The sequence below is a fragment of the Ursus arctos genome, unplaced genomic scaffold (assembly GCF_023065955.2).
Source record: "Ursus arctos isolate Adak ecotype North America unplaced genomic scaffold, UrsArc2.0 scaffold_1, whole genome shotgun sequence".
Lineage (NCBI taxonomy): Eukaryota > Metazoa > Chordata > Mammalia > Carnivora > Ursidae > Ursus > Ursus arctos.
Genome location: NW_026622763.1, coordinates 77,262,040 through 77,284,186, shown reverse-complemented (window position 1 = coordinate 77,284,186; position 22,147 = coordinate 77,262,040). Strand labels below are relative to the sequence as shown.

The 22,147-nt window shown below is 40.3% G+C and overlaps 1 protein-coding gene, 1 long non-coding RNA gene and 1 pseudogene across 2 annotated transcripts in view; 1 reads left to right on the top strand and 2 right to left on the bottom strand.

Annotated features, from left to right (window-relative positions):
- Positions 1-496, bottom strand: part of NOP58 (NOP58 ribonucleoprotein) — a 29,634-nt gene extending 29,138 nt beyond the window's left edge. Inside the window, exon 1 of the mRNA XM_026492159.4 lies at positions 195-496. Coding sequence (XP_026347944.2) covers positions 195-239 — 45 coding nt within the window. The 5' untranslated portion in view covers positions 240-496. The remainder of the gene's footprint in view (positions 1-194) is intronic.
- Positions 497-3,085: 2,589 nt separating this feature from the next.
- On the top strand, positions 3,086-12,863 carry LOC123000638 (uncharacterized). Its single transcript, XR_006408734.3, has 4 exons — positions 3,086-5,853; positions 6,206-6,291; positions 10,577-10,690; positions 12,631-12,863. It is a non-coding gene; the product is annotated as an uncharacterized LOC123000638 (long non-coding RNA).
- A 7,421-nt stretch (positions 12,864-20,284) lies between these two features.
- LOC113248779 (40S ribosomal protein SA-like) lies at positions 20,285-21,175 on the bottom strand (annotated as a pseudogene).
- Between the last annotated feature and the right edge of the window lie 972 nt (positions 21,176-22,147).

Sequence of the window (22,147 nt, the reverse complement as noted above, 5' to 3'; positions counted from 1 at the left end):
CCCCAAACGGCGCGGCCACGTGTTCACCGAAACACGCGCCTCCCAGGCTCAAAGCCTTCCCCTAACTTTCAGGGGAGGAGGACACAAACGGCTCCCACGCGATCCTGAGCAGTTTCGTCCTCCCCTTCGTCTTTCCCTGTCCTCTCTTGCCCAACACCAGCCTTGCCTCTCCAACGGTTCAATCTGCAACTTACCTTAAAGATGGCGTAGCCGACGGAGGTTTCAAATAGCACCAACATGGTGAGGCCGGGTCAGGGCGCTGCGCGGCCCGCCGCGAGCTCGTCCACCAGTGAAAAGAGACCAAACTTTTGGCCCCCAAGGGCCTGTCAGGCCGCAGCAGGCCGAGCACAAACGCGCACGGCTTCTCGCAAAGAATCAGACCACGTTGCCTAAGCGTTCCAAACTGCACTGTGTGTAGAACACCAGAACGCGCTTCTCCTAGGCTTCTGGGATATGACATCACTTCCGACAGATAGCTTGCCGTCGCTTCCGTTATGTTCCCGCCAACCGGGTGGGAGGGGGAAGGAGAGGAGGTGGGGGAAAGAGAAAGAAAGCAAGTGTCGCGAGATTTCTTAGGGACAAAAGCGAGGTTTTAAGCGGTACGGAAACCGAGAAAGAAAGAACTTTGCTCTTTGATTATTATTTAAATTCCTATATGTGATATGTTTTACCTTGAGAGAAATGCGGAGCTGTTTCGTCCGTTTGCCACAGGCATCTGGAATTTGGGAAATGCTAGCCGCTTAATTTTACTCCCTGGATAGCCCTGCCTTGAAGTGAAGATCTCAGGATGACACCATGACTGTCCCAGTATATGCGAGCACTCCTGGCCGTTCTCTTCTCTCTGGCCAAACTGATTTTTAGCACAGATGTCTTTCATGTATATGTAGGCCTCTCCCATTTTTGCTGTCATGATTCTAGGGTAGGCATTTAGACTTTACGTCCTTGTCTTAGTGAAATTTGCTTTTCTGGGAACTTTCAGTTTGAATGACTGATTTAAATACTCAGTTATTCCACAGGTCTGGCTTTCAATAGGAGTTAAGTTTCCTTCCTCACTTTCCAGGCCTTATATGAAGATTGCCTGTAAACATTAAATTGCACCTGCTGAAAGTTTTGAAACACTAAGTAACTTTTTTTTTTTTCAAGCAGCTCTGCAACCTAGAATCAAGATGAGTGAAAATCCTGGACTGAATAACAGAAAATATAAAAGTGGGGGAAAATCAAGGGATGGGGGAAGCTAGGGTACAGACAAGAGTATGGTTGATTATACACGTAGGATTCAGTGTGGTCAGGGAGGCAGGAGAAACCAAAATGGCTTGACTGGGAAAGGAAGGGTAGGTGGATGAAGTGGAAGCACTGCATCTGTTTGTGGCATTATATCATTTCACAATATACATCTTTTTTTGTCTAGTTTTCTTTCTTTTTTTTTTCTAAGTTTTTTTTTTAAGTAATCTCTACACCTGGTGTGGGGCTCAAACTTACAACCCCAGAATCAAAAGTCGCATGCTCAACCAACGGAGCCATCCAGGTGCCCCTCTTTAAAAAATTCTTAACCATTTAATGAATGAATGTTTGCAGGAAGTAAAATTCTTTTCCTTGCATCTAAAGCTTGCGTCCTTTACTCAAAGAGAAATGAAACCATTTATTCAATGAGAAACCTCTTTACTGTGGCTTCTCTGAAAAGTTGTCTTTGCACATTGCCATTTATATAATCAGCTCAGTGATGCATTAGTGCGGGGTTCAGAGCTGACTCTGGATTTGGATTTGGATCTTGGCCAAATACAGTAATTGTCTGAAAATTCCCTGTTGCAAGAGAAAAATAAGAGATCCAATAGTTGATTAAACAAAGTACTAGGTCGAGGCGCCTGGGTGGCACAGCGGTTGAGCGTCTGCCTTCGGCTCAGGGCGTGATCCCGGCGTTATGGGATCGAGCCCCACATCAGGCTCCTCCGCTATGAGCCTGCTTCTTCCTCTCCCACTCCCCCTGCTTGTGTTCCCTCTCTCGCTGGCTGTCTTTATCTCTGTCGAATAAATAAATAAAATCTTAAAAAAAAAAAAAAGTACTAGGTCAAGGGGATATAGCACAAAGTATGAGGAGAATATGGGAGAGTACAGATAACCCAGAAGAAGGACTTATAACTTTAGTAGTGGATTAACATGGTGAAATGACAAAGATAAGAAACATGGTTCTTTTGTTCTCTTCCCACCCTCCAGCCCCATCCCTGACCTAGCTAGAGTATAAGCTCCATGAAAGTTCATTGCTGGACGCCCAGTACCAAGCTAGTATCTGGCACATGGTAGGGTCTCCATAAATATGAGTAGTGATGAGTAAATGAACGACTGGAATGAATAAAAGGATTAAATTTCAAGGTGCTAATAGAGGCTCTGTGTATCTTTTAGGACCAACTGATATTAGCAAAAGATATCCTTTTGTTCAGAGACATCCCATGTGCCTTGTAATAAATAGAAGGAGATGTTTGAATCTTTCATGTCGTTCAAGTAAACATCTAAATAAACATTTTTTATGTAGTCAACAAATATGAGTGTTTACCCTCTGTCAGACATTCTTACAGACACTAAGGACATACCAGTGAACAAAATGGAAAATCCTCCATACTTCGTGGAACTTATATTCTAGCAAGGGGAAACAAATATCTAGTATATTAGAGACTACTAGATGCTACAGAGAAAAATAAAGCAGGATGGGGAATAAGATATTCCTGGCTTGAGGTGACATTTGAATAAATGACTTTAGGGAGCCAGGTCTCACAATATCTGGAGGAAAATTATTTCAGGCAAAGAGAACAGTTTATTCAAAGATACCAAAGCAGGAGTGTGCCTGGTGTGTTCTCAGAACAGTATGACCAATATGACCAGTGTGGCAGTATTGGAGTGACTAATAAGTGACCCCATTTAAAATTAATGATTAACATTTTTATCGACGTAACAATTAATATTTGTCTGTTTTCAATGCTCGTCATATGAGGTAATTCTCACAACAAACTTAGGCAGTAGGTACTCTTTTTTTTTTTTAAAGATTTTATTTATTTATTTGACAGAGATAGAGACAGCCAGCGAGAGAGGGAACACAAGCAGGGGGAGTGGGAGAGGAAGAAGCAGGCTCATAGCGGAGGAGCCTGATGTGGGGCTCGATCCCATAACGCCGGGATCACGCCCTGAGCCGAAGGCAGACGCTCAACCGCTGTGCGACCCAGGCGCCCCAGCAGTAGGTACTCTTATTATTACCCTCATTTGCCTTTTCAAAGAAGAACCCAAGATCACACAACCTTCTGCACGGTTTCCATTCGGGAATCGCAGAGGATGGACCATAGAGATTGTTTCTGTCATGGAACTGTTGAGGGGCTGCCTGTCGCTTTGTATTCCCTTGCTCTGTGTCTGCTAGTATTACTGTCTTTCTGTTGTTGGCTGCTGCCACATCACTGAACACAGGTGCTGCCCACACCATGGCCCATTTTCTGTTTGCCACCACCTTCAAGCATTCTTGTTCCTCTCCAGGTAGCAGGGAAGCAGCTTTTGTGCTTCTTAACCTGTTCTTTTGTGAGACATATTTTTCTTTTTACCAAAGTCTTCTCCTTCCAGAGACCACGGGTACTTGGAAGAAAGAAAGGCAGTTAGGACAGGGATTGGAAACAGGCTCAAATCTCATACCATCTGTTCTAACAGCCATGTTTTCTTTCCTTCTCAGTTTGACTCATGCAACTAGATGCAGGATGATTTCATGATCCTATTGTTGCTCTCTCCAGTCTGGCATTTTCTGAGGACTTCCTGCCATCAGATCAGTACCTCAGATCGTTACCTGAAGGAAAATTTTTTCTTTTTTTAAAAGAATTTATTTTTAAGTAATCTCTACACTGAAAGTGGGGCTCAAATTCACAATCCTGAGATCAGGAGTCACACACTCTACAGGCTGAGCCAGCCAGGTGCTCCCCGAATGAAAATCTTAATGTCTTTCCCTTATTTGCCCTATGTACTGTAGAGCTTATGTAAGAGTGTATGTTTTAATTAAGTTTCTATTTTAGTTAAAAAGTTTCTTGAACATCAAAAAAAAAAAAAATTCCTGAACATAGAGACATAACAGCTTGGATAGCCTCCAGAGAGAATAACCTACCTCGAGAACATAGACGCGATCTGTGTTCTGGGAAGCTGTGTGACCTAACTCCAAACAGCCCAAATAAGTCTCATCTCCGACCAGTTAATTACAGTTACACTCTTTCATCATTTTCTTGTGAGCTTGGACAAAACGAGCAATTCCCTCTAAACTAATCAACTTTGGATTCACGGTCAAAATTGAGTTTCTTACTTGTAAAGCTAAGGTCCAGACCCTGAATGACATCGTGGTATAGGCCTGAACGGACTATTAGCTGGCCTTTATCTTTGACATTAGCACCTCAACTCCAACATTCCTTGCCCGCAACAAGCTTAATATAGCTTTTTCAAAAATAAGACCTATGCATGTTTAAAAATTATTAAATTCTTTATAAAAGATAGCTCATTCATGGGGTGCCTGGGTGGCTCAGTTGGTTAAGTGGCTGCGCTCAAGCCCGGTGTCGGGCTCTCCACTCAGCGGAGAGTCTGCTTCTCCCTCTCCCTTTGCCCCTCCCCCTGCTCATGCTCTCTCTCTCAAATAAATAAATACATAAATACATAAAATTTTTTTAAAAAGATAGCTCATTCATTTGTATGCCTACTACATACTAGACCCTCTATGTTGTTCTGGTCATTCAAAGACACGGAATACATAATCCCTGCCCGCAAGCTGCTACTGATTTGTGGGGAAAGCAGACCAGTACAACACGATTACAATACAACAGAAGTAAGCTGGAGTCCAAATCTCAGCTTCACCTCTTCCTACTTAATAGATCTTTAGGTTCCTGGGTAAATGATTTAGCTTCTTGGCACTTTCCTTATGTGTAAAATAGGAATAACATCTACCTCACAGTTATTGTGACTATTAAGCAAGATAACATCTTTGTTGACATTACTTAAGTGCTCTGTAAATGGCAACGATTACCATATAATTAAATTAAATTAAGACAGTAATTCAAATAGACCAGAGGAGGGAGATATCAAGGAGGAAACTAAAGAAATGTGAAACAAAATTGACATGGCTTGTTTCCACTAAGAGTAAACATATATATCACATCCTGCATTTAGGAAACACACACACACACACACACACACACACACACACGCCACTTTGCGCTCCAAGAAAACAAAAACAAAATGGGACAAAACCAGGTTTTAGTTGTAGATCCCTAATTAAATGAAATCTTGCAATTTCATGTAAATTACGCTTTCAAATCAAAAAAACTCTATCCTTGCCTTTTGCTATGCTAATACCTTCAGACAGGGGAAAAGCTTGACAGATAAGATATTCATGCGAGAAAACTGCTGTTTTTCCTTTATTAAAGAACCTTGGTAACCAAATTAAATGAGTGTTTTCCTTTTAATACATGTTTTGTCCATTTGTTTTGGTTTGTGATGAGCAAGTGTTTTAAATACTGGCCCCTTTAATAACTTTCTTGGCAAGTAAATTTTTTTCTGAATGACTTTCTCTTTTAGATTTCCTCTGGCAGTTTCTAGCCATTCTACTGCAAAGTCCAGGTTGATTGTACCTGTTAGATCTCAGTTGACTGCGTTGCCAGAGGAAGGTTCCATGTGGGCTATTTTTACCTAGATGTAATCTTCTTAGCTCCTCAGTTCCCTCTCATGTGGCAATAGCACTTTACTCGAAGTCTTTCTGTTTCTGGTTCTGTTTCTAGTTAATGACCGGGTCTGGATGTAGTTCTGGTTTTGATCTGTGTGCGATTGCCGGTGGCAGAAACATGGAATCTGGTACTTATTTATTTGTTTGTTTGTTTATGACATAACCATTTGTTCTATGCCAGATGGCTGACAGACACAGGGAGTCTGGTCATGGTTGGGTAGCAGAAGTCAGAGCGCCTGCTTTTTTTTCCTTTTTATTTTTTTTTATTTTTTTTTATTATTGAAGTATAGTTAACATACATGAGTATCTGTCTTTTTTGTGTGTTTGTTTTTTTGGTTATTTGTTGGTTTGTCTTTTTGTTTGTTCTGTGAGTCATTATAAGTTTAAAAATATTTTGTGTCTGTGAATAGAGAACAACTCTTTGAGATCTGCAACAGCTATAACCAGCTGGTGAGTTTTATGCTCTGTGTTTCTTTTCAGCCCTTAGCTGAATTGGAAAACTGCGGCTACTAGTTTTCTGTTAGTGTATAAATGAAGAAATCCTTTTCCTTCCCTGCAAGAGAAAGGTAGGGAGCCTTTGCGATGGTTCGTTTATATTTCTGTATTTGTGACTACCCACCTCTCACTGAAAACTGAAAACTATTGAAGATTAATTGATCATAAAAATCTGTCATTTGTATGCAATCAGAAGGATTACCATCAAAGGGAAGAAAATGAATACAATGAAAGAAAAAGTTGAAATTCTTTTCAAAGATCTGTGGGAAGTAATTTGACTTTGCTCAAAGAGAGGTCTGACCTTTGCTCTTGGCTTCTGGGAGGTAGTATCTGTCATACCTGATAGGAGTGTCTTTGTTTAGGGTGGGGGTTGGCCATGTGACCAACCATGTGACTAACTTGGAGACTGAGTTCAACCCAATGGGCAATCAATCAATCAATTAGGCCTATGTAATGAAGCCTTAATAAAAACTCTGGATCTGGAAGCTCGAGTGAGCTTCCCTGGTTGGTGATACTCCATGGATATTATCAAACATAAGTGCTGGGACATCTCCATGGGAGAGGACATTGGAAATTTTGTGTTTGGAGCTCTCCTAGATTTTGCCTTATGTGCTTCTTTCATTGATATTTATCATTTCCTTGTAATAAATAGTAACCATGAAGAGCCCCTGGCTGACTCAGTCAGTGGAATGTGCGACTTTTGATCTTAGGGTTGTGAGTTTGAGCCCCACTTTGGGTGTGGAGATTAATTAGAAGTAAAAAAACTCTTAAAAAATTATAACCATGGGGCGCCTGGGTGGCTCTGTCATTTAAGTGTCTGCCTTTGGTTCAGGTCATGATGCTGGGGTCCTGGGATCAAGTCCCACATCGGGCTCCCTGCTCAGTGGGGAGTCTGCTTGTCCCTCTCCCACTGCCCCTTCCCCTGCTTGTGTTGTCTCTTTCTCTCTCAAATAAATAAATAAAACCTTTAAAAAATGATTCATTTGGTTTATTATAACAGCTATATGAATGAGCCTGAATGTGTGATAGAATGGAAATCTAAATAGAGTAGGACCTGTTGCTTCTGACTTGTCTGGAGCTCCATGATCTTTCAAGAAATCTCAAAGGTTCTGGAGGCATGACTTTTCCTCTCTCCTTTTCTCAAACGGAAATAGGAAAGTCTTACGGAAATACACAAATGAACTAAGCCAAGTTGGAGAGAAAGCTCTATGTATGGATGAGGTGTTAATAAATCTTAAAGTCATGCCCCTGGATTGGTCCATAATCTGACTGAACAAGTATTACAAAACACAGTGCATAATGACACAGGGAGAAGATGCAGTTATAAAATTCTTCAGAAATTCCTAGCTTGCCCGAGTTACCTCAAATTCCTAGCTTGCCCTCAAACCTCAAATTCAAAATAGTAAAACTCTTACACCTAAACTTTATTTGGAGTTTCCTAGATAGCAGTGGATGAACCACAAAGAAGTTTACTTTCACCTGGTAAGAGGAGATTATGCTAATCATAATGTGAAATATATTCTGAGTAAACATGTGGTATACTTTTGCCCGTTTCCAAAAAAAGATAAATTAGATTATAACTTATCTGAAGTTTTTTTTTTAAGGTCTTATACATTTATTTGTCAGAGAGAGAGAGCACAAGTAGGGGGAGCAACAGGCAGAGGAAGAAGCAGACTCCCCAGCAAGCAGGGAGCCCTGAGCAGGGCTCAACCCGACAACCCCTAGATCATTACCTGAGCCGAAGGCAGCCACTTAACCCAGGCATCCCAACTTATCTAAAGTTTAACAGAACTCTTATTTTGATTGGCTTATAAAGATTAATGGTTATATGACTTATGTTCATATCTTGTCTGCTCTGATAAATCTCTAAAAAATTAAATTTTTCCCCTCTGATAAATTTTTAAAATATTGCCCTACAGTCAAACCTCAAACCTCAAATTCAAAATAGTAAAACTCTTACACCTAAACTTTATTTGGAGTTTCCTAGATAGCAGTGGATGAACCACAAAGAAGTTTACTTTCACCTGGTAAGAGGAGATTATGCTAATCATAATTAAATATGTTTGGCATTCTCCAGATATTTAATTATTTCAGCACTACTATGAAAGTTCTTTTGTTTCTCAAGCTCAAATTTTAAGAAGAACTGCTAAATAAAAAAGAAGAGCTCAGAGCTCCTGGCTGGCCAGGTAGAACACTCAATTCTTGATCTTGGGGTTGTGAGTTGAAGCCCTATGTTGGGTGTAGAGACTACTTAAAAATAAAATCTTTTTTTTTTTTTTTAAGATTTTATTTATTTATGTGACAGAGAGACAGCCAGCGAGAGAGGGAACACAGCAGGGGAGTGGGAGAGGAAGAAGCAGGCTCCCAGTAGAGGAGCCGGATGTGGGACTCGATCCCGGAACGCCGGGATCACACCCTGAGCCGAAGGCAGACGCTTAACGACTGCGCTACCCAGGCGCCCCTAAAAATAAAATCTTAAAAGAAAAAGAAAAGCTCAATTCTTATAAGGTAATTATATATCATCAAAATGCTATTAATTATTGACAGGATTTTGTTTCAGTAATTGTGTACTTTTTAAGTCGGCTAGAAATACACTCATGTTCAAATACAAAGACAGTGCATTGGTGTCCTATTGTTGCAGTAGCAAATGACCACAAACTTAGTGGCTTAAAACAGCACAAATTTGGTCATCTTATAGTTGTAGGTAAAAAATTGGCATCACTGGGCTAAGATCAGTGTGTCAGTAGGACATCTAGAGCTTGGAGGCTCCGGGGATGAATCTGTTTCTTTGCCTTTTCCACCTTCTGAAGGTTTCCCACATTCATGTCCCTGCTTCAGTTGTCACATCTGCTTCTCAGACTCGGACTATCTTGCCTTCCTCTTTTAATTACAAGGACTCTTGTGATAATAGTTGGCCCATCTGCATAATTCAGGATAACTTTACCATCTCAAGATTCTTAACTTAATTGCATCTGCAAAGTCCCTTTTGCATTGTATTAACATATTCACAGGTTCTAGAGGCTACTAATGGACATTTTTTTTTTTTTTTTGGTGGGGTTATTCTGCCTACCACAGAGAAGCACCATAACTCTCAAAAAATTAATTACTCCTTTAAAAGAGAAGAGTGATTGTATTTCTAGGTACGTGGAAATATTATGGTAATTTAAGAAAACAGCCATTTTTAAAGGAATGCATTATGAAGTATGTATGGATGAAATGACATGTCTGGGGTTTGCCCTAAGAGAATTCAGGAGAGAGAGAGGAGAGGAGAGAGAGGAAGGAAATGTGCAAAATCTTGATGCTTTTTGAATATGGATGGTGTATATTTGGGGATGAGAAAATGTGGCTGAAGGAGATGTCATTTGAGTCCTGCTAAATAGATGGCAGTGATCCAAGTGAGGGAACTAGGTAGGGGATAGGATTATCTTCTAGGTACAGAGATCAGTATTCCTCACATTCAAATTTATTTTTAAGATTAAAAAAAATTATTTTTAGGTGATCTCTACACCCGATGTGGAGCTCAAGATCATGGCCCCAAGATCAAGGGTTGTATGCTCTACCAGCTGAGCCAGCTGGGCGCCCCAGTGTTCCTCACCTTTTATATATATTTTTTTTCAATTTTATTTAATTTATTTTTATTATTATTTTTTAATAATTTTTATTTTGTTCTATTTTTTTTTTTTAAGATTTTATGTATTTATTTGACAGAGATAGAGACAGCCAGTGAGAGAGGGAACACAAGCAGGGGGAGTGGGAGAGGAAGAAGCAGGCTCATAGCAGAGGAGCCTGATGTGGGGCTCGATCCCAGAACGCCAGGATCACGCCCTGAGCCAAAGGCAGACGCTTAACCGCTGTGCCACCCAGGCACCCCTTTATTTTGTTCTATTAGTCACCATAGAATACAACCCCAGTTTTTGATGCAATGTACCATGATTCATTATTTGCGTATAACACCCAGTGCACCATGCAATATGTGCCTTCCTTAATACCCATCACCGGCCTATCCCAATCCCCCATCTCACCTTTTAAAATGTTTTATATTTTATGATGCTTTGACATCTTGGGACCTTAAGGACCCAGCAAGGAACTGCCCCTTCCACAGTTAGCAAACTCTTAGAGATCACAAAGGACTTACCCGGGAACAGGCCTTTGATATGTAAACCAACAAATCCTGAGTCCCCATCTCCTTGTGTCAGGTTCCTGCAGTTCAGGACACTAACCTTCTGCCCTACATCACTCCAGGGCCAGGGACTGGGCACCTGGAGACCACACCTATTGCCGAGAGCCCACAGAAATCAAACTATCCAATCCTAAACCTGCTCAGCTTGCTTACCTTGCTGCACCCATTCCTTCCAGAGAAAACTGAAAGAAAAGCTTTTGCCTACCCTCTTCCCCACCCCCTCCGTCTGCCTTATGGTGGTTGCTGTGTGGCCTTATGGGATGTGCTGTGCCTCCTACTTCTATAGATCTGTGAGTATAAAAACTTCTTCCTTTATGACAGTTTCTGTGTCTCTGTGTCTCCATGTCTTACTGTACCTGATGAAAACACATCCCAGGTACAATTTAAAACAGTCATGCCCTTCCTAAAATAAAGCCATATGATGAGTTAGAAGAGTACTACAGAATGTAGACTCAGTAAGAGTAGAGGCTGTATATGTTTTGTTCACTGCTTAAAATGGAACACAACTGTAAAAACAAACAAACCAACAAACCTCCATGGCATTTACATAGCAAGTGGGTGGTGGGCTGCAATGAATCCAAAATCTGTCCACGAAAAGAAGGTTAGTCATGAGATGCAGAGGCAAAACATTTGGCAAAATTGTTGCCTGAGATTACTTGAGCAGCAGACTATGTGTCTACTGGGTCCTGGGGGAATAGAAAATAGAAACTTAATAGAGGTTATTTTTAACACAGTGTGGCAAGATATTAAAAGAAAGAGATGAGATCAGGAAAGAATTCCCTCATGGGTTTGTAAAAAGAAATAGAAGAGAATAGAATCTAAAATTTGGAACCTTACAGGTAAAAATTCTGACTGCTTCTACACCTCAATAATAAGAAATTAGTTAAAGTGTTTGAGGTGGGGCATTCGGGTGGCTCAGTCAGTTAAGCGTCTGACTCTTGATTTCCGTTCAGGTAATGATCTCAGGGTCATGAGATTGAGCCCTGTGTCGGGCTCCACGCTGGGCATGGAGTCTGCTTAAGATTCTCTCCCTCTCCCTCTGCCCCCACTCCATGCATGCTCTCACTCTCTCTCTCTCTAAAAAAAACAACAACAACAACAACAAAAAAACCACCTTTGAGCCTTTCCTCGTTCCTCTTCCTCTTTCCCCTTTATTTTCTCTTCTTTTTTCTCTCTTTCCCTTCCTAAACTATTCCATCCAAAGTCATTAGATGAAGGTGAGAAACTAAGTGTCAATGTGGTATCACCTGGACAGAGGGTCAGAGCCTGCCTGCGGTAAGAAGGGTGTCCTGTGGAGGGCAGGCCTAGCAACGGATGTCAGAACTTGGGGAGGGAGAGGAACATGCTCATGCCGATGGCTGCCCAGTACAGGATATTGGAGCTTGAGTGGAGTGAGAGCATCCCTGTGCGGTAGCAGGCTATTGTTGTGAGGTATCATCCATTGGAGGTGTTGACCCACCTCCAGAGGAGACATTTACCCAGTGGGATTTCAGAATTGCTGTGATCCAGTGAATATTGCATCTTCAATTCTTCCTTCTTCTGAATGAGAATGTTTTTCAGCTTTCCTGTCTTTATTGCAGTACCAATGGGTGTGGGTGTGTCTGGGCAGGTTATTTGTCTTTTTAGTTCATAGGTCACCAAACTATAAAGAGCCATATCTGAGCCTGCTGGAGAAAACTGGACGTTACCTGGAGAGCTTGGACTTTGAGCCGAATGTATTTACTGGGTGGAACTTTGGGCTGTCCTCTTTGGGGATGGGGAGAGTATTATCTATAAAAAGGAAAAATAGTAAACAGGATATTTGGTGACGAGAAGAGCTGACTCTGCCATAGGTTGGCTAGATGGTCACCAATCTCTTTTCTTTTCATTGAGTCACAAGAAAATGACATATCCCAGCTTATTTGCTTGGGGCTATGTGTCTGGATTCTGGCCAATGGGATATGGGTGAAGTCAAGTTCCATTTCTAGCCTGCCTTGTTATTTCCCTTGGCCTCTCGAATGCAGAGAAGATCCAATCCAGATCTCTAAGAAGACCCTGGAACAAGGACTGGTAAAACTATCATCCGTGGGTGAAATCCAGCCCACCACATTTGTTGTAAATAAAGGTTTATTGGAACACAGCCTTGCCCATTTATTTGTTTATTACCTATGGTTGGTTTCATGCCACAATAGCAGAATGGTAACAGTTTGTCCCACAAAACCTAAAATATTTACTATTTGTCTTTTTATAGAAAATGTTTGCATATACCTGCCTGAGAAGATGGTGCCAACATAAGTTGATGGAGACAGAATCCTTGAATCAAAATATGAAAGGCTGCCTGCTAAACACCCAGTTTGGGTTGTGATGTGAATAAAAAATAAAGCTAATTTTGTTAAGACATTGAAATCTTTGAGTTATTTGTTAGTAGCTAGTTATGTTATTACCAAAATACGGTTTTCCCCGTACCTAGATCAGTGCCTGACTTATGGCAGGAACTAAATAATTATTTGTGTACAAAAGTAATCTATTCATGGTATAACAAATAATCTAAATGTTAGCCCCCCTCAAAAAAATAACTTAGAATTTGGAAGTCCTGTAATCCCTCCTCAAGAAATAACCACCGTTGGGACACCAGGCTGGCTCAGTCAGTTGGTTAAGGTGTCCGACTCTTGATTTCAGCTCAGGTCATGATCTCAGGGTTATGAGATTGAGCCCCATGTTGGACTCTGCTTCAGAGTATGGAGCCTGCTTAAGATTCTCTCCCTCTGTTCCTCTCCACTCCTCTCTCCCTCTCCCTCTCGCCACTCCTACTCTCTAAAAAAGAAAAAGAAAAAGAAATAGCCATTGTTAAGAGTTTGATGTGTAAGATTGTAAACTCTGTATGTATATGCGCACGTGCTCTCTCTCTCTCTCTCTCTCTCTCTCTCTATATATATATATATTTGGCATATATTGTGGCACCTGGGTGGCTCAATTGGTTGAGCATCTGCCTTTGGCTCAGGTCTTGATCTCAGGGTCCTGGGATCAAGCCCTGGGGCAAGTCTGCTTCTCCCTCTCCCTCTGCCCCTCCCCACTGCTTGTGCTCTCTCTCTCTCTCAAATAAATAAATAAATAAATAAATAAATAAAATCTTAAAAAAAACAAAAACCAAAAAACCCCATATATTTATATATTACATTTATATTTATGTATTTATGTCATATATTATATAAACATAAATTATATGTTTATGGGGAGGGGGGTGGAGGGATGGGGTAACTTGGTGATGGACACTGGGGAAGGTATGTGTTGTAATGAGCAGTGGGTGAATCACAGACCTGTACCCCTGAAACAAATAATACATTATGTGAATTAATTGAATTTAAATAAACAAAATAAAAAAAGAAAGAAGCAGGAACTGGGGACTTTCCATGAAACCATCAGATAAAAGTGGTCACATAGTTTATAATTCCATTTATATAACATTCTCGAAATGACAAAAATATAGACATGGCAAACAAATTAGTGGTTCTCAGGGGTTAGAGATGGGGGGTGACGACTACTATAAAGGAATAGCATAAAGGAGATCTTTGTGGTGATGGAATAGTCTGTGTCTTCAACAGGATGGTTTTTACACGAATTTATATATGTGATAAAATGGCATCGTGCCATATACATGTACTGTAACAATGTTAAACTCCTGGGTTTGATATCTCACTGTAGTAACATAAGATGTAGCTCTTGGGGAAAAGGGATAAAGAGTACATGGAACTTCTCTATACTATCTTTTCAACTTCTTAGGAATTTATAATTATTTCAAAATTAAAAGCTAAAAAAACAAAAAAAAGTTTGATATATAAGATTGTAAACTCTGTATATGCTCTTATATGTACATAAAACTTATATTTATATATTTATATTATATAATATAAACATAAATTATTTACATTATATAAATATAATTATTTATGACTTGGCATAGTGGATTAATATAATGGACACTACAGCCCAACTGTCTGGGTTCAAATTCCAGCTCTCTGTGTATGAGATCTTGAACAAGTTACTTACTTAAACTCTACCCCATTTTGCTTATCTGCAAACAGTATTATTATAGACTTATTTCATAGGGTCTTTGTGAATACTAAAATAATTTGTGTGTTCTGTTTAAGGAAGTGTCTTACAAATGGTATTTGCTGTTATTAGTAATAGTACTACTTTAGTAGCAGTTTTCTTCCTCCACAGAAATATAAATTATATAATTCTTCCTGCCCCTACTAAATGTAGCTCATTTTTTAATTGGATTATTAAAAAATGAGCAGATTTATCTGATATTGGATATGTCATTTGCAGATATCTGCTCCCAGTCAGTAGGTTACCTTTTAGTTTTGTCGATTGTTTCCTTTGCTGTGCAGAAGATTTTTTTTTTTTTTAAAGATTTTATTTATTTATGTGATGGAGAGAGACAGCCAGTGAGAGAGGGAACACAAGCAGGGGGAGTAGGAGAGGAATAAGCAGGCTCCCAGCAGAGGAGCCTGATGTGGGGCTTGATCCCAGGACACTGGGATTACACCCTGAGCCGAAGGCAGATGCTCAATGACTGAGCCACCCAGGTGCCCCAAGATTTTTTTTTTTTAAGTAATTTCTACACCCAATGTGGAGCTCAAACTTACAACCCCAAGATTAAGAGTCACATACTGTACTGACTGAGCCAGACAGGTGCCCAAGAAGCTTTTTATTTATTTATTTATTTATTTATTTATTTATTTATTTATTTATTTATAAAGATTTTATTTATTTATTTGACAGAGGGAGACAGCCAGCAAGAGATGGAACAGGAGCAGAGGAAGTGGGAGAGGAAGAAGCAGGCTCCTAGTGGAGGAGCCTGACGTGGGGCTCGATCCCAGAGCACCGGGATCACGCCCTGAGCTGAAGGCAGACGGTTAATGACTGCGCCCCCCCAGGCGCCCCCCAAGAAGCTTTTAAAAAACAAATTTATTTATTTATTTTAGAGGGAAGGGCAGAGGCAGAGGGAGAGAGAGAAACTCGAGCAGACTCCCTGCTGAGCACAGAACCTGACATGGGGCTTGACCTCACCACCCTGAGATCATGAACTGAGCCAAAATCAAGAGTCGGATGCTTAAATGACTGAGCCACCCAGGCACCCCCCCCAAGAAGCTTCTTATTTTGATGTAGCCCCAAGTTTATTTTTGCTTTTATTTCCCTTGCCTCAGGAGACATACCTAGAAAAATGTTGCCAAGGCTGACGTCAGAGAGATTACTACCCGTGTTGTCTTCCAGGTTTTTCGTTTGTTTGTTTGTTTTTAAGATTTATTTATTTATTTGAGGAGGCAAGGGGCAGAGGGAGAGAGAGAATCTCAAGCTGACTCCTCGCTGAGAGCAGAGCCTGACGTGGGGCTCAATCTGGAGATCCTGAGATCATGACCTGAATTGAAATCAAGAGCTGGGTGCTTAATTGATTGAGCGACCCAGGTTCCCCCCTCTTCTAGGATTTTTATGGTTTCAGGTCTCACATTTAGGTCTTTAATCCATCTTGAGTTTATTTTTGTGTTGTGGTGTAAGAAAGTGGTCCAGTTTCATTCTTTTTCATGCAGCTGTCCAGTTTTTCCAACACCATTTCTTGAAGAGACTGTTTTTTCCCCCATTGTATATTCTTTCTCCTCCTTTGTCAAAGATTAATTAACCACATAATTGTGGGTTTATTTACAGGTTTTCTATTCTGTTCCATTGATCTGTGTGTCTATTTTTGCACCAGTACCATACTGTTTTGGTTACTGCAGCTTTGTAATGTAACTTGAAGTCTGGAACTGGGATACCTCCAGTTTTGTTTTTCAAGATTTCTTTGGCTATTCAGGGTCTTTTGTGGTTCCATACAAATTTTAGGATTGCTTGTTCTAGTTCTGTGAAAAATGCTGTTGGTAGATTCATCTCATTTTAAAAAGTGATGGCATAGGATTCTATTCTAGGTATGTAGCATAATTTATGTAACTGATTCCCCACTGATAGATATAGAATTGTATACAGTTTTCCAGCTACCGCTACAATGCTGTAGAGAACATCCTTGAATTGTTACTCTGTAAACAATTGTGTCAGTATTACTAAAGGGTAAATTCCTAGAATAGGAATGTCATGTGAAGGGGCACCTGGGCAGCTCAGTCAGGTAAGTGTCTGCCTTTGGCTCAGGTCATGATCCAAGGGTCCTGGGATTGAGCTCCGCATCAGGCTCCCTGCTCCGCTGGAGCCTGCTTCTTCCTCTCCCACTCCCCCGGCTTGTGTTCCCTCTCTCGCTGGCTGTTTCTCTCTGTCAAATAAATAAAAAAAATCTTAAAAAAAAAAAAAGAGTGAAATATTTACTTTTATTTTTTTTACTCCTCTCCCAAGATATTTACTTCTAATTATATATATATATATATATATATATATATATATATATATATATTTAGGAGTGCCTGGGTGGCTTAGTCAGTTAAGCATCCGATTCTTGAATTCGGCTCACGTCTTGATCTTGGGGTCATGAGTTTGGGCCCCGTGTTGGGCTCCACTCTGGGTGTGGAGCCTACTTTAAAAAATAATACAAAATAAAAAAAATATATTTATTCAAAAAGAAAAAAGGTTAAAAATCAGTGACTTCAGTATTAACCTCAAAAAACTAAAAAAAGCAAATTAAAAGCAAAGAAAGCAGAAGAAAATGGCATAAAAGCAGAAAAAATAGCAATAAACTTAAAATATAGAGAATTAAGAAAGCAAAGGTGCTTTGTTTTGAAATGACTAATAAAATTAATCCACATCTGATAAGACTGTTCAAGAAAAAATAGAGAAGGTACAAATAAGCAGTATCAGGAATAAAAAGGGGTCATCTTATTGATTCTACAGATTCAAAATATTTATATGCTTTGTTCTATACTTGATATATAACAGCTTCAGAATAACAATACTAATATTATTATTAATATTAAATTCATTTAAAGTTTACACTTTTTGTCCCTAGATTATATCCTATTAGAGCTGTACAATCAGATTACTGTCTTCGAAATAATTCACTAGGGCACCTGGGTGGCTCTGTTGGTTAAGTGTCTGCCTTCAGCTCAGGTCATGATCTCAGGGTACTGGGATTAAATCCCCCATCGGTCTCCCTGCTCAGCAGGGAGTCTGCTTCTCCCTCTCCCTCTGCCCCTCCCCCCTGTTCGTGCTTTCTATCTCCCTCTCTCAAATAAATAAATAAAATATTTAAAAGAAATGAAATAATTCACTGATGTTTAGACCATTGATTTCATATACAATTTGGGATGAGCTGGGGGTTTTTTGAAGAGGGAAAAATAAGATATATTACTTTTTTTTAATTAAAAAATTTTTAAAAAGAATTTATTTATTTATTTGAGAAAGAGAGAGAGAGAGAGAGAGAAACAAAGCACAAGCAGAGGGAACATCAGGCAGTTAGACGCAGGCTCCCCACTGAGCAAGGAGCCCAATGTGAGACTTGATCCCGGGAGCCTGGGATCATTTAAAAAATTTTAAAAAAAAATCTTATTTAATTATTCCAGAGAGAGAGCAAGAGAGAGCCAGCATGAGTGGGGGGATGGGTAGGAGAATCAATAGATATGTTCATCTATTCTTTTCATCGGAATGATCTATTTTCCTTTTGATTTCCAGAAAAATTAACTGTGACTTTAGTCAATATTTTAACAAAGTATTTTTACATATTTGTTGAACTATACACAATATACGTTTGAAATCAGGAACAGAAAATAGGTCAGGTCCAAAAACTACCATTCCAAAGAACATGTAAGTTACATTTGACTTTCAAAATCAAGTGGAAAAGTACCACCATTAAGAAGTTAGTTTTCATTCTATATATTCCCCTTTGACCCAATTTTTCTTCTTTAATTTTTTTCTTTTTCTTTCTTTCTTCATCCTCCTCCCCCTCTTCCTCCCCTCCCCTTCCTCCTCCCCTTCCCCTTCTCCTCCTTCTTCTTCTTCTTCTTCTTCTTCTTCTTCTTCTTCTTCTTCTTCTTCTTCATACTCCTCTCCTCTTCCTCCCCTCCTTTTCCTTCTTCTTCCCCCTCTTTCCCCTCTTCCTCTTCCTCCTCCTCCTCCTCCTCCTCCTCCTCCTCCTCCTCCTCCCCCCTTTCTTCTCCTTCCCCTCCTTCTCCTTCTCCTGCTTCTCCTTCTCCTCCTCCTCCTTCTTCTTTTTCATCTTCAACTTCTCTGACTTCTTTTCCCAGTGAGAAAATATGAGTGTGGGGTTGCAGGCTGCACTAGTTTCTAATTATATGTACAGTTCTATTTATAGAAGACAATATGTTAATAGCACATATAGTTTAATTGAAAGGGCCTCTTCTTGAGATGTACTGATATTCTAATAGGGGAATTATTTAAAAAATCGAGATAGCTGAAGTTCTTCTAAGCCTATTGGATGATCTGCCAAGGTATAGAAATGTTTCCACTTTTTGTTACTTTGCTTTTGAATGGCAACTAAAGTGTTGGTAGTACCACCTCCTCCAAACAAAGACAACTCTCTTTACTATTTTCTATCCTTCCTTACTTTCACATTTTCTGTCTTCTCCAGCTCTTAAAAATGTTCTGACAGCTAACGGCTCCTACAGATAGGGCTTAACTCCTTCAGTCAGCAAAGAGTTGTTTATCCCTGAACTCAGAAATTTATTCTTGGCTAGTTTGTCCATCAATGAACACAACTGAGGAATTCTACTTCACCCATAGTGCCATGTTAATGCAGGAAAAATCTGTTGTGATTGTTTATGAGGAAGGAGAAGGAGAAGAGTGATAAAGAGCGGGTGATACCAAGGCGTAGCTGCATAACTGATGTGCAGGTCATGTTTAATTTTAATTTCTCCAAGAATCTTGTTTGAGAAATGATAGAAAATTGGTCCAAGTTCTTTGTATTTCTCAGTCTCTCCAATATGACTGCGAGAACACCATTCCTCCATTGAGTTTAAAAACTTGTTTTTCCTCTTTACTGCCATCTGCCAAACTCATTCACTGGTTCACTTGGCTTCCCTACACTGCAGGCCCTGCAGTCATCTTGAGTGAAGTCAGTTTCTTTCTTTCTTTCTTTCTTTAAGATTTTATTAATTTATTTGAGAGACAGAGTGAGTGAGAGAGAGAGCACCAGCTGTGGGTAGGGGCAGTGGGAGAGGGAGAAGCTGACTCCCCACTGAGCAGGGAGCCCAGTGTAGCGCTCAATCCCAGGACTCTGGGATCATGACCTGAGCCAAAGGCAGATGATTAACTGACTGCACCACCCAGGTGCCCTGCAATAAAATATTTTAAAATTAAGGTAGGTGCATTGTTTTTTACATATAATACTATTGCACACTTAATAGACTACTAGTGTAGTGTAAACATAACTTTTATACGCACTGGAAAATTAAAGAATTTATTTGGCTAGCTTTATTGTGATACTCACTTTATTGTAGTGATCTGGAACCAAACCTGCAGTATTTCTGAGGTATGCCTGTAATCTACTTCCTGTCTCTATAGATTTGCCTATTTTGGACATGTCATATAAATAAAATCATATTGTGGCTGTTTCCCTTCACTTAGCATGTTTTCAAGGGTCATCCACATTGTATAAGCAGTTCATTGTTATGACCTAAGAGTATTCCATTTTATGGGTATTCTGCTTTTGTTTATACATTAGTTAGTTGGATTTGGATTGTTTCCACTTTTTTGCTATAATAAATAATGCTGCTGTGAATATTTGTCTACATGTTTTTGTATGGACATATCTTATCTATTCTGTTGGGTATGTATCTAATAGAATTGCTGGGTCATGGTAATTTCAACAATGTGAGGAACTGCCAGAATATTTTCCGAAGCATTTTATTTTTCTTTGTTTTTTTTCAAATTTTAGAACCTGTTTATTTTCTGTTAACTTTTTTCCCCTTTTGTTTGCCTTTGTGAACCAGCAGCTTAAGACCACTCAGTGGTTGCTCCTACCCATTCGGTGGCCTGAGCAGTGAGAGCTGCGGACCAGTCTTCAGTGGCCGGCTGAGCTCCAGCCCTCAGTAGGGAACTGCTGACGAGGCACAGAGGGCCCCTGCTCGCCTCAGACCAGTCTGCGACCTCAGGTTGAGTAGCAGTGAATCTAGGAGCTGGACAGTCCATTCACCCTGAAATTCCTCCTTGGTCACAACCTTCTCAGCAGCGGCCTGCTCTTCCTTTTCACTCTCTTCAGGACCTCTGTAGAAGTAGACATCAGGCATGACCTCCTACGAGCGTTCATGGGAAATGGTGCTACGCACGCGCAGAACTTCCCGGGCCAGCGTCTGCCACCCCAGACCCACTGAGCGAGCTCCCTTGTTGTTGCGAGGGATGGCAATGGCCACGCAGCGCAAGGGAGAGTCTGTGTTACACAGAGCAATGGTAAGCAGGTTAATATAAGATGCCTCGGTGAGAGGCTGCTGATCAGCCCTGGGATGCAGAGCCACCAAGAAGTCTTGGCTCCCAGAAGGCTGCCTGGATCCGGTTAGTGAAGCTTCCAGCAATAGGAGTGGTTCCTGTAGTGGCAGCAAACTTCAGCACAGCTCACTGGCCAGTATTCCTGGGTGATACGACACTGACATCAGCTGACTTTCAATGGCAACAATGGTATGAACTGCCCGCAGAAGCTTCTCTCAGGTTCTCTTCAGATTTATGATGTAGATACCATCACTTTTCCTTTTGTAGACGCTGTGTTCCATTTGGAAGTCAAGTCTGGTGCCACCTAAGTGGGTCCCTGCTATAAGGAATTTGAGGACATCCTCCTCCTTCATCTGCAGGACATCAATGTCTCCGGACATTGTGAAAGTTTCCCTTTAAGTTACAATGGGAATGCAAAACAATGCCTTATGGACCCCTACCTAGGTAGCACGAAACGTCCAAAGCATTTTTTATTTCCACTTAGTAGTATATGAGTTCCAATTTCTCCATATCTTTGTCAACAACTATTGTCATTTGTCAACAATTATTGTCAATTGTCTTTTTGATTACAGACGTTCTAGTGGGCATAAAGTGGTATCTCATTGTGTGTGTGTTTAATTTATTCACTTCAGACAGAGAGAGACAGCACGATGTGCGCAGTTCAGCAGGGGGAGGGAAAGAGTGAACGAAGCAGACTGCCTGCTGAGCGGGGAGCCAGACATGGGGCTTCATCCCACAACCCAGTGTACACGACCTGAGCCGAAATCAAGAGTCAGAAGCTCAGCTGACTGAGCCACTCGGGTGCCCCTCATTGTAGTTTTAATATGCATTTCTCTGATGGCTAATGATGGTGAACATTTTTCACGTCCATTTGTCCATTTGCATATTTTCTTCGGAGCAATGTCTATCCACTTCTTTTGCCCATTTAAAAATGGTATTATTTATCTTTTTATGATTGAGTTGTAATAGTTCTTTATGTATTCTGAATAGTATATCCTTATCAGATATATTATTTGCAAATATTTTCTCCATTCTTTGGATTTTTTCAGCACAAAAGTTTTTAATTTTGTACGTGAATATCCAGTTGTCCCTGTAACATTTGTTGAAAGATTTCTTTCACCATTAAATTGTCTTGACATTAATCAGTGTGTGAGGGTTTAGTATTTCCAGAATCTCAATTCTATTTCATTCGTCTAAATCCTTGGATTCTACCCTTATGGCAGCAGGGCCACTGTATTTTAAAGAAGTCATATAAGAATCATTCTTTAACTTAAAGCAATGAATTCAAGGGTCAGAATTACCTCCTCCTCCCCACTGGTTTAAAACTTTCCCAAGAATCTCTTTAATCAGTA